This window comes from Bemisia tabaci, chromosome 2 (assembly GCF_918797505.1).
Source record: "Bemisia tabaci chromosome 2, PGI_BMITA_v3".
Taxonomy (NCBI): Eukaryota; Metazoa; Arthropoda; class Insecta; order Hemiptera; family Aleyrodidae; genus Bemisia; species Bemisia tabaci.
Genome location: NC_092794.1, coordinates 51,806,056 through 51,818,113, shown reverse-complemented (window position 1 = coordinate 51,818,113; position 12,058 = coordinate 51,806,056). Strand labels below are relative to the sequence as shown.

The following is a 12,058-nucleotide window of genomic DNA, read 5'->3' as shown; positions in this document are numbered from 1 at the left end:
CTTTCTTTTTTTCTTTCTTTCTTTTCTTTTTCTTTCTTTCTTTTTTTTCTTTTTTCTTTTTTTTTTGTTCATGCGTCAGACATCTTCAATACCTTTACTTTGAAATCAGAATATTTTTACCAGAAATTTTGAAACCTACAATTTTGAACCTCAGATTCACATACGTATATTTCCCTGGCAACGTAGCATCACGAAGAATAGAAATAAAAACCTCGTGATTGAGCTTTCTAACCTCTGAAGAGTTGACAATTCGCGAAACTGCGTAATTCGCGATTCCAGAACTTTAAAAGTGCGAGGGAAGGTCTTCATATTCCCAACTCGCGAATAGCGAGGAACTATCGCACGAGCCGAACATTCTGTGTTCCGGATCGATTGAACTATTCGATTTTTCGAAGAGAAATTTCAGTCCCAAAGATTGAAAATTCGGTTCATGAGATCGAACACGTGTATCGAACCGAACTGATGACAGAAGTTGGATCACCCTAAACGTCGCTTAAAGAAACCGAATTTTTCGATGGACGTATAATATTAGACATTCAGCTCTTACAATTGAACGTTTTTCTATGTGGGATGAGGAATCTAATATCCTCTGGGAGATAATTTTTCAATAGTGGTTATTTTTGCAAAAATGGTCAAAATCAACGGAGAACAGTATTGGCAACTCTACTGCCGTGCGAAGGAAGAACGCCGTATGAACATTCGAGAGTTGCAAATTGCCTTCATTCAATGAAATGTTTATTTTTGAGGAAAGTTATTAATACTTTTCCTCGAAATTTCCCTACTATTTGGATCAAATTACAAACGAAATTCTTTGAAAAGTCGGGAGAAAAATGTTTATAAATATTCCCGAAAATTTGTGCTAGCTTTATCCAAGGAAATGTGACAACGCCTAAAGGCTCATACGTCGTTTTTTCTTAGCACGGCAGTATAACAGGCTACTGTAGTCTATTACGCTTCTCTGCCTCTCACATTTTCATTTGTATTTTTATATTCTGTCCACGAATAAACTCTGATTTTTTTAAACTTATACCGTGTTTTTTTAATTTTCTGTTACAGGTAACCGGTCATCCTGAGAGAAATCTCTCGTCCAACTCATTTTGTACATAATTAAATTAGCATTCCTTCATCAGATCACTTAATTTTTCTTAATAAAATGAACAAGAAATAAACGCGAAAAGCATATTAATTCTTAATTTTCCCTTCTGAAAGACTTTGAAAGTGCGTATCTAATAATTTTTTTATCCGTTCGAGCTCGATTACTTCTCAAGAAAGTTTTTTTTATCTTATTTTAATTGATTTTTTATTAAATTTCAAAATGGCTCCCGTCACTGCCGAGCTGCTCGATCAGCACTGCTCTGAAGTCAAACCCCTGAAACTGGAGAACAAATGGAAGGCGGAGCAGGTATGTGAATCCTTGATAACATCGCTCATACACTAATAAAAAAGGCTATAAAAGATTTTTCATTTCCAAAAAAAGATTGTCTTTAATTTTGAAAAAAAAAACCTTTAAAAAACTTATTACCATCGGAACATTTTTTGGGGCAGAGTTTTTTTTTTTTTCTTTCTTTCTTTTTTTTTTCTATCTCAATGAGATCTTTGTTTGCAAGTCTAAAAAATTTGACTTACTACCAGGTGACATTATTTTCAGAAAAGGATTTAATTTATATTGAAATGAAAAAAAAAAAAAAAACATTTCTCCAAAAAAAGCAAAATGTTCTTGTAATAGGTAATTGGCATTTCTCGTTAACGCCAGACAAAATTTTCCGAGTCAAAAAATTGTATACGTTTTTTTAAAAGTAAATACGACTGCATTTTAAAAATCGAACGTAACAAAGTGATGTAAAAGTAATGTTTTCTTCATAATGCTACACTCTTCAATATTTTCGAAGAATTTTGCCGAATCCTATCAGGAGAGGTAATCAATAGCTTTGATAAATAAAAGAAGAAGAAACCAGACTGATAAGAAATTAATAATGTAGGTCAGCGAAATAATTATTGAAAAGCTGCAAGGGAGATAATTTAAAAAATTGAGGTTGCTAATGCATATCAAGAGCAGTGGACCAATAGACTGCTAAATTTAAGCTCCATTATATTGAAAAAATTCAACATAGAAGCGAGAATTTTTCTGGAGATGGGAGATAAATCTTAGCCCAGAAATTCTCATAAAATTTCTTTGTAAGCCCTAAAAGAAGGCTAGACTGATACATTCTAAGTATTAATGATGGCACTAAGTTCCGGTTTGACAACTGGCTTATTAATGAGTGGAAAAATAAAGAATTACCAGGTGAATTCCCTCATTCTTTGGCCGTGTATTATTATCAGACATAAAGGGCAAAAGTAAAGACCCTAAAGCCAGAGGAATTATCAAGACGGCTCACACATGTGTTAATGGTTTACTTCAGTTTTTTCCCCCTAATAAATGTTGTTTATTTGCACCATTTCAGGTGGAAAAAATGCTACAAAGATTTAAGTTGGATGGAAAAACAATGTTAAAAATGGCAGAAATTTTTCAAAGGGAAATGGAATTAGGTCTTGCAGATAAGCCATCGTCTCTTTTAATGGAAAATACATATGTTCCTGAGTTGCCCAATGGAACAGGTAGTTTTTTTATTCTAACTTTCATCTCATATTCATTTTTAAAAGGTCAAATTTCATACCTCAGAGTTTTAAGGTAATTTGCTTAAAATGTATCAAAAATGAGAAAATCCCTTCAAAATGTGACCAGAAGTAGAATTATTTTGGATGAACCTCATGATCTAAGAATTGCTCATAAAGACAGGTTTAAGGAAGTCTATTATTCTGACATTTCCCTCAGTAAGTCATTAATGAAATGAGAGAATCAGGTGCTCTCCTTAAAGTGCACTAATAATTTAGCCCAAAAGTAGTAAATTTTGAAAATAACTATTGTTTGGTATTGTTTAATTCAAGTTTTATGTTCAATTTTTGGTTTGGTATGAACTTTTGACAAATATTCTAAATTGTTGGCTTTGAAAATGGATAAGGAGGGATCACAATCGTTCAGAATATAAGGCCAACTCACGGTGGCCTGAGGTGACCTATTAAAGTAACCATGAATTTTAGTTAAGGGACTTGCTAGGTGTATCTTAGACTACCACTTGACTCATCCCTTCGTTTTACTATATTTTTTTTCAGAGGAAGGCAAATATTTGGCATTGGATCTAGGAGGTACCAACTTTCGTGTCATTCTTGTGGATTTAGAAAAAGGAAGAATCGTCAATGAAAGAGTGAAACACTATCATATCAGTGATGAACTCAGATTGAACTGTGGCATTAAACTTTTCGACTTTCTGGCAGAATGTATCTCTGAATTCGTCATTGAAAATGGTCTTGCAGATAGAGTATTGCCAATGGGTGAGTATCGGGGTTTTATTCTTCCTCGTTTGGTTCAATTTTAAATTTACTCATTAGAATTTTAAATTTGTCACTGATGGGCATAAGGTCAGAGCTTTCAAATCTAAACTTTTCACAGGTACTCATCTGTATCAGAAAGTAATAATGTGAAAACTTCTTTTTAAAGATTCTAAATTTTAATCTCGTGGTAGACAGTGCCGAAGTTTGAATACTTTGAATGATACATTTAGACAAAAGGAGGAAAGCAATACTTATCCTTAAAAAATAAAATCCCATTTCAAAATGTGGATGAATCACAAATTAAGCATTCTAAATGTGAATACTGGTGAAAAGATGAAAATTCCCGAGTCCATGTTTGAAAAAAAGGCAAAAAAAATTGTAAGTCCGCATTATTTAATCTATTTGTATTGACCATAGAAAAATTGTCAAAACATGTCATCTTTTAGAACTCAAAGCTAATAGATGTACATTTAAAAAATGTAAAATCCTTATCGAATCCAGAAAATGTTGCTCTTCCGCACAGTTGATATGTACAACTACAAATATCCTAAAAGTAATCTTTACTCTTATATGTTTTCCTTATTTTACAGGTTTTACATTCTCTTTTCCGATGCATCAACATGCCCTTGATAGTGGAATTTTAAAAGTATGGACAAAATCGTTTGCCTGTCCTGGCGTTGAAGGGAAAGATGCTGTCAAGCTCTTGAATGAGGCTATTCACAGGCGTGGAGATAACCATGTTGAATTGATTTGTGTCCTTAATGATACCACAGGTAACTTAGTCACTGGAGAATTTTGAAAATTCTTCAAATTACACTCATCGTTGCTTACAAGATCAATTTTTATCTCGGTTATATATAATTTACCACCTTAAATATTCTTGGCCAAATTCTGAAAACATGTATCATCTTTTTTATAATGCTTCAAGTTTTGCATCATTCCTAATTCTGTAAATGCAAAAATAATGAACCCCATTGCTCCATTTTTTTTATTCATTCCTTTAAATTTATTTTTTGTGTGAAAAATGGTAAGAAAAAATTTCAAGCAATGAAATTGGTTTGTGTTCCTGCAACCAAGGTTGTTTCTGGAGCCCACTGCAATCAAGATGTTCAGTCTCAAGGTTTGAAATTTTAAAAAGAACTAAATTTCTTTGTGACAAAGTTTAAAAATGTTTGCTCATCAAAGAAAAGTTTCCATTATTTGGATGCTTAACCTTGTGATTCATGAGAGTTTGCAACCAAAAGATGCAAAACTTTTGGCAGCAGTTGTCTTCTACATACATAGTTTGGTGAATGAAATAATTTACTAACAATTGCATCTCTGATTTTCTCACAGGTACACTGATGCAAGGTGCTATGTTGGATAAAGACACTGCTATTGGATTAATCCTTGGAACTGGTACAAATGCTTGTTACCTTGAGCGGGCAGAGAGAGTTCAACACTGGGAAGTTGAAAGGCATGGAGAAAAACAGGTAACAAATTTTATTTTTATCCTTCTATTCCTCGAAAGAATATTAATTGTATAGCCTGACAACATAGCAAAGTTGTAATAAGGTTGGTAATGGCACAAGTTGATAAGCTTTTGCTCTCATGTGAAGAAATGTCTCGTTATCTCTCAGACGCATTCATTCACTACTCATTTCACAGATGTTAACTAGATAAAAAAATATTAAGGAAAACATGGATTTTCTTGGTTTTTTCTTTCAAAAATCAATTGAACCCATCTCTGCTACCCTGCAGCAAGCATTACGTAAGGGAGCATAGGGGGGAGTAAGGGAGTAGTATGGTTGTTCTTTTGGTCTTCAGTAAGCTATCAAAACATTTCCATCCAAAACTTTTCACAAGGCAAAGACCCTTACTGATACCCCATAAAATTTTAGGAGGTGGCTAAAATGAGCTGTAGTCATGTATATCAGTTTTAACGAACAAAGGCAAATAAGGCAATAATCAGAATTGACTCAGAATTTGTGCATTTCTGATAAAGCCACCCGATTCCGACCAGAGCAGTCTGATCAGAGAATATGGGTATTTTGAAACAAGTAAAACTCAAAGCTTGCTGACAAAGATTCTTCTGAGCACCCTTATACCGTGAACAAAATTTATGAAGTGCAGATTGATTTAGTTGTGTACTGACATCTCTGCAATTTCCTCCTGTTACAGGTTGTCATAGACATTGAGTGGGGTGCATTTGGTGATAATGGCTGCATCGATTTTGTCAAAACTGAATTTGATAGAACTGTCGATGAAAAATCTTTAATACCAAAATCGTTTACGTAAGTTTTTTGTTTTCTTAACGGGCATTCTAAAGTTCTATCACATTCTTTAATTCTGAATAATCAAGAAAATTCAGAGTCAAAAATAATTTGCACTTGTTTATCAGGCTTTTGTCCCATTTTTTTTATTTTTGAAAGTGAGCCGCTTGAAGTACCTCTTTACAAAATAGTGCACGTCAATCAGAGTAGAGCTAGAACGATTTTAAGAGAGCATATAGCCAAGAGATCAAGCTCAGTTGTTACAGCCTCTTTTCTCAAAGAAATTTTTATGAAAATGAAGAATGCAGGAAAGATTTCCTTGAGATGTTCATTTTGGTACGTCCCAAGTCATTTAAAGCAGAAGAACATAGCTTAACATAGCACACCTAACACAAGAAATTACTCTCCATGGGTCTGTTGCACTTTAGAGATAAAACAAATGAAGTGTAGTATTTTTTTCTTTCTTTTTCTTTTTTTTGGCAAAATTGCTGTATGGTCTGGTAAAATTCATTCTCCAACATACAATTTCTGCAGTCAGCAAGAACTTTCAAGTCTTTGGAAACTTTTCGTGAAAATTTGTCTCTGGTTTTCTGGCAATCAAATGTGCTTTGAAGAGGTGTATTTATAAAAACTTCACTTGATTGAGCAAACGATCTTGTAAACTAATCATTGATCTTTCTCAAGTATGATTTCAATCGTTTTAAAATATTTGATTTTTCTATGTTTGGAGAAAATGGCAAAAATAAATGCTTGTAAATCATTGAACTTACACACGGAAAAGATTAGCATCAGTTTGTAAGATAAATCCATTCAGGTAATATTTTTTCTTACATCTTTATCTTGATAAATCTGAAGAAGTAGGAAAATAAATTAGTTCTTTCATTCAGATTTGTTATTCCTCCTCCTAGCTTTTTGGCCAAAGCAATAGCATCATGGGTGATGTTTGGTCCCTTAGTGAAAAATGATATCATTATCGTCAGTTTTTATTTTTATTTTTTGTTCTAGGTTTGAAAAGAAAATTGGTGGAAAATTCATGGGAGAACTTGTTCAAGTAGTCCTATGCAGTTTGACAAGGGAAGGACATCTATTCAATGGCATACCATCAGATAAACTTCTTCAGCATGGTCACTTCCGAACCAGTTTTGTGTCTGGTATTGAAGAGTGAGTTTCAAAACTTGTACATATCAACTTTGTTTCAATATATGTGCCTTCATTTTTTATCTGCATGTAATATGTACATTCTCTCAGTTATTTCAACGATGGTTTTTTTTTGCTTCGTTTCTAATTCTTAGAATATTTTTGTTGAGTGAACAGGAAGTCTTGTCAATCACTGAGTATACTAAATCGTCGTTTCGACGAAGCTATGATAAAAGAATGCAACTTTGTTTCTGCGTTGCCAAATTTTCTATAATAATTTGGATTTTTCACTCCAAAATTATTTTGAATTATTTTGACTTTTTACAGAAAATTTCACAGAGTTTTCTAAGAGTTACTGTAAGAAATCAGCGAAATTTTGAACAGCCATTGCTGTCATTTTTGTGTGAGAGAAATAATTTTGTGAGTAGATTTTCGAACAGGGATACGTCCGTTCGTTTGGGAAGCAACGAAATGATTACCTTAAAAATTCTCAGTTTACCTAGATAAAGAAGTTTCACATCTTCTCTCTGTAGAGATTGATAAATGTGTCCAAGCAATGTCTAAAATGGAAAAATGCATATCCACGGTGTAAGTCAGCAATCACGTAACTCATTTGCGGTGTCTGAAAATCTCCGCCTCTATGTTATTTTTATAAAGGAGAACAAATTTACATCATTCCTTGAAGTTTATGCATAATTTTCTTCGCTTAGAGAAGAAAAATCACGGCAGTTCTAAAGAACTGCTGTTTAGTAGTTTCCTGTTTAAAAAATAAAGTATGATAGGAAGTCTGCGACGTCGCAAACCGAGTTATGTAATTGCTGACTTACACCTTTGATAAGTATCTCAGTCCAAGATTTTAATTTTGTCAGGCCATTGGTATAATTTGTTAGCATCTTTTTCTCAGTGCCATTGTATCTATCTGTGTTTTTCATCAATTCATCAATTCACTTCCACTTTTTCCAGGGACTCGATCAATGGCACCAAAGGGAACACAGAAAAAATTCTAGACGATTTAGGACTAGATTATGACGATGATGATGTTAAAATTGTTCAATATATCTGTCATTTGGTGTCTCTTCGGGCAGCTCAGTTTGTTGCAATCTGTAAGTATTCGTTCGTTTTTTGGACATATTAAATATTTTTGAGGTGTAAAAATTCTTCAGAAAAGAATCATGATTTTTTGTTGTTTTTTTTTAAACAAAAATTTGACATTTTGGTGAACTATTATCAATATTTAGCATTATTTTCAACCATTCCTGACACTACAAGTGTGCTAATCGTGGCTATCAGGTGTTGCATCCGTCACACGGTTACATGTCAGTATATTCAGTGGCTTATGAATAACAGTTCTATGATTGGATGTATTTGCCTGTGCTAGTAGTATGTACAGTTGAATATTTCCAAAAGAAATGCACGAATACTATCTGTATAGCTCTGTTTGATTTTATTCAATTGCACATAGTTTGTGTGAGCATAAGTATGCTCAATGCTGCAAATGGATTTCTGAGACAATTGTAGCAGAAGTGTTTCAAAGCTGAAAAAATCCATTACTTTGTCTCTTAAATCAATGTCAAATAATGAAAGGACATAAGAAGCGCTTACTCTGAAGAAATCGTTGCATACTATATCGGTCTCTTTTTTTTTTCTTTTTTTTTCTGAGTTTACTAATACGATCGTCTGTTTTTAGGTGTGTCTCAAATATTAATCCGAATGAGCAAACCCCAGGTTACAGTCGCTGTTGACGGTTCTCTGTTCAAATTCCATCCAAGACTCAGAATATGGATGGAAAAATACACAAAGCTCCTGGCTCCCAGTCATCCGGTAAGCACAGCCACTTATTCAGTACCTCTTAAATATTTCTCTTATTTTTTGCATGAATTTCAAATTGAAGGTTTTTTTCATCTCGTTTTTACCTGAAAGGAACAGTATCTTTTCTTTTTCAAAGTTGAAAATTCGAATAATGGCAATGTTAGAGAGAAAATTTCGTCATTGTACCATGCTCCTTCTCTATATCAGCACCTATTTTTAAAAGAAGTCTCTATCTTTGAAGGAATCATCTGATCTCTTGAATTTTTCATGTTCATTAAGTGCCGCTCATTGTAATGAAAAATTGCTTGCTTGGTTTCAGTTTTTTATAGAGAGAGATAGAGAGGGAGTACTATAGTATGAATGCACTTGTTTTTAAACATGAAATGTCTGGAAATCTCGAAATTGCTATACTTCCCTCCTCTATTTCATTTCTTCGAAATTTCCATAATTCCATTACTCTGTGTGAAGAATATTTTATGGAAATTTCAAGCAACAGCACCAATTTGATCTCTTTGGATTAATAATAATAAATAAAAAAAAAAAAAGAATAGAAGGGAAGAGTTTGAAGTACTGCAAACGAGAAAAACGTTCTTGCAATCCACCGTCAGTAAGTTTTTGACCCTCTGCCTTTTTTGTATACCTCAATTTTGTTGCAAGTACACACAAGAACAAGATTTTCTTTTTAACTTAACTTTCCTTCGGTAATGATTTTTAATGTGAATGGATTATGTAGCTTTATAACTATCTTTTTCTTTTTTTTTCAGTTCAAGATTGTTCTGGTTCAAGACGGAAGTGGAAAAGGTGCTGCTTTAGTTTCTGCCATTGCCAAGAGAATAACTGAAAAATACTGAACAAGTACAAACCATCTGATTGTGTTTTAACAATCTTTTTGTACATATTTGCAGATAGGATTATAGATACTGGTGTTTTCTGCCCCTGGGCCTGCTCAAATGATCGATAGTAATTTATAAATCTGAAATTTCTCATGGTGCTTGTATTTACTCTCCAAACTTTCAAGCATGTGCATTGAGTTATATGCAAGTCATGCTTATGCATAACACCATAGGTTCCAAAAACTTCCCTCAAAATTTTCTTCGGTGAGTAAACTGTCCATTTCAAACTCAGTTTTTACATCAACTTCTTATTGTTGAACATTTCACTCTTTTTACTTTTCCTCAAATAACATTCCTCTCTTCTAACAAGAGCCAAACATTTCTTAAGACAAGAGTTATTTTTTGAAGTAAGGAAATAGACTAAATAGTTGAAATCCATTTGAAAACCATAAATGAAAAGAAATGGGGGAAAAGCATTTTTTATTCTTTTTCTTTCCCCCATTATTTTTATATTTGCTCCCACTTTCATGGACTAATTTATGCTCAGGATATACATATTTTTAGGCTATGTAAGCGCAGTAGATGAATTAGCATGTTTTTCATTTTATTCATTGCTTTATTACATAGTTGTTTGAAACTTGTAAGTGTTGTATTTCACTAATTACTACAGTTTTGGTTTCTTTTTAACCCCTCTTGACCATGTTGTCTCCAATTTTTAACTTTCATCGAAGCATCCAAGTTTTTCCTGCCATTAATTCAGCTTAGCACAGACAAAGTGTAGAACTTGTGATGTACTGGCCTGCGGAAAAACAAAAAATTCCCTCTAGTATTTTTCCCTGCAAATTTCACTCTCTTTCATTACAAAGCAGAAGTTAACTCTTGTCAGTACTGAATGACATGTTCTGAAATCAACCCAAATATTACTTTCTTATGTATATTTTAATGTTACCGAAGTTGCCAAAGTATTTATTTTTATAATAACCCCTTAGTCCTAAGAGTATGCGTAAAATTATTTATGAAATGTACAGGTCATGTATGACGTTTTTAATTTTGATTATTGAACTTAATCCTCTGTTATTTTCCGAAAATAAAATGAGGAAAAAAAATTATATTGTTCCATTCTTTTACCCCCTTTCCATCAGCTCCTTTAAAACTTTTTAAAGTACATCTTCTACGGAAGCATTCAATACAATAATCAATTGGATTACATTTTGAAATAAGGAACCACTATTTCTGGCTCATTTTAGAAACAACATATATGCCATTGATTTCCCTATGCAGATACGTGGTTTTATGGAAGAGCCAGAGATAGTGGTTCCTTAATGCAAAATGTAATCCAATTTACTTCTTTACTCTTGACTTCACAGTCCGGCCCTCCTCCTCCTCATCATCATCAAAGGAATATTATTTCATCATCATATAAATATTAGCCAAGCCAATGGGAAAAAGTTGTTGAATTAACACTAAACATAGTTTCTGAGACAGAAATCAATATTTTCAGGGGCTCCATTTTTTTGACATTGCAACTTTGCAATATTCGCATACATAGTGTTCATGCAGTCTTGCTACTCAGACATGTCTCTTTGCTGTCTTACTACAAGTTTGGCTTATCCATAAATACACCTATATGCATATGGAAACTAGGTGCATACATTGTTCCTAAAGTGAGCCAGAAACAGTTCTTGATTGCAAAATGTAGGTAGTCCAATTGACAAGCAGTTTAAACATTTCAAAGTGCTACACAAATGCGTGGTTTTCTGTGTTTTTTCTATTAATAACGTTTTCGATTTGAAAAGTAAAATTAGAAGCATAATACTTCCACTGTCCTCTATGTCGGTTGCATAAGAGTAAGTTACGGGGGAAATATTGGAAAAAACTAAAAGAAAAATCATCACAAATTCTGAGGAGAATTAGGATTTCAACATTAGAAAGTTGACATCTCCTGAAAACCCATACGACGTTTCTCTGTAGCACCTTGGTAATCCACCGCGAGAAGCCTAATCACTTGATATTCAGGCAGCTAATTTTCAAAGGATCGTCAGCTACTTACGATTTAATGACACGCATTATGTATTTCGTTTTACACAGCAATAAAGCCGTATGAGCATCCGACTGTTGCCAAATCTCTGCTGATAAAATACGGATTTTCCCGAAAACTTGTGAATTTCTTCCCGTGAATTTTCCAGGGAATCTTACTCGCAGTTCAATGCAGTTCATCCGAAAAATTAAAGACACAATACAATTGATTTTTCTCGGCAGAAGAGATTTTATCAAAGAAAATTTGGCAACATTCAAGTGTTCATACTGCGTTTTCTCCTGGTGTAGCAGATATGACGTGCGTGGCCAACACCCACGCAGTTAATGCGCGTTTAAAATGGAGCAAATCCCGAGCCCCTCTCAAAGCCGAGCATCCTTGCCAAAAAGTGCTGCAAAAACAGCTTTTTTCCCATTCAATCCCAGGTAAAATACCTACATTTAATCGCACGACACGACAATCACAAAGCTGATGGACGTCGGAAGCCGCGGTTAATTGTGCATAAAATCATGAAGAATAAGTTTAGGAGTGACGGAAAGGAGATTTTAACACAACGAGTGGGGGGGGGGGGGGGCTGACCGAGTGTCCAAACATCGTCACCGCGGAAAGGGACGTCGGCG

General features: G+C 33.9%; 2 protein-coding genes across 2 annotated transcripts in view; both read left to right on the top strand.

Moving 5' to 3' along the window:
- nompB (intraflagellar transport protein 88-like protein nompB) overlaps positions 1 to 1,319 on the top strand; it is a 38,929-nt gene extending 37,610 nt beyond the window's left edge. Inside the window, exon 15 of the mRNA XM_072297513.1 lies at positions 1,057 to 1,319. The gene's annotated coding sequence lies outside the window, so the exon portion shown is untranslated. The remainder of the gene's footprint in view (positions 1 to 1,056) is intronic.
- LOC109038565 (hexokinase type 2-like) lies at positions 1,316 to 9,421 on the top strand. Its single transcript, XM_019054050.2, has 10 exons — positions 1,316 to 1,402; positions 2,445 to 2,598; positions 3,154 to 3,372; positions 3,963 to 4,145; positions 4,708 to 4,844; positions 5,533 to 5,645; positions 6,630 to 6,785; positions 7,725 to 7,864; positions 8,449 to 8,582; positions 9,335 to 9,421. Exons 1-10 carry the CDS (start codon positions 1,316 to 1,318, stop codon positions 9,419 to 9,421), a joined length of 1,410 nt encoding a protein of 469 aa, XP_018909595.1.
- The last annotated feature ends 2,637 nt before the right edge of the window (positions 9,422 to 12,058 follow it).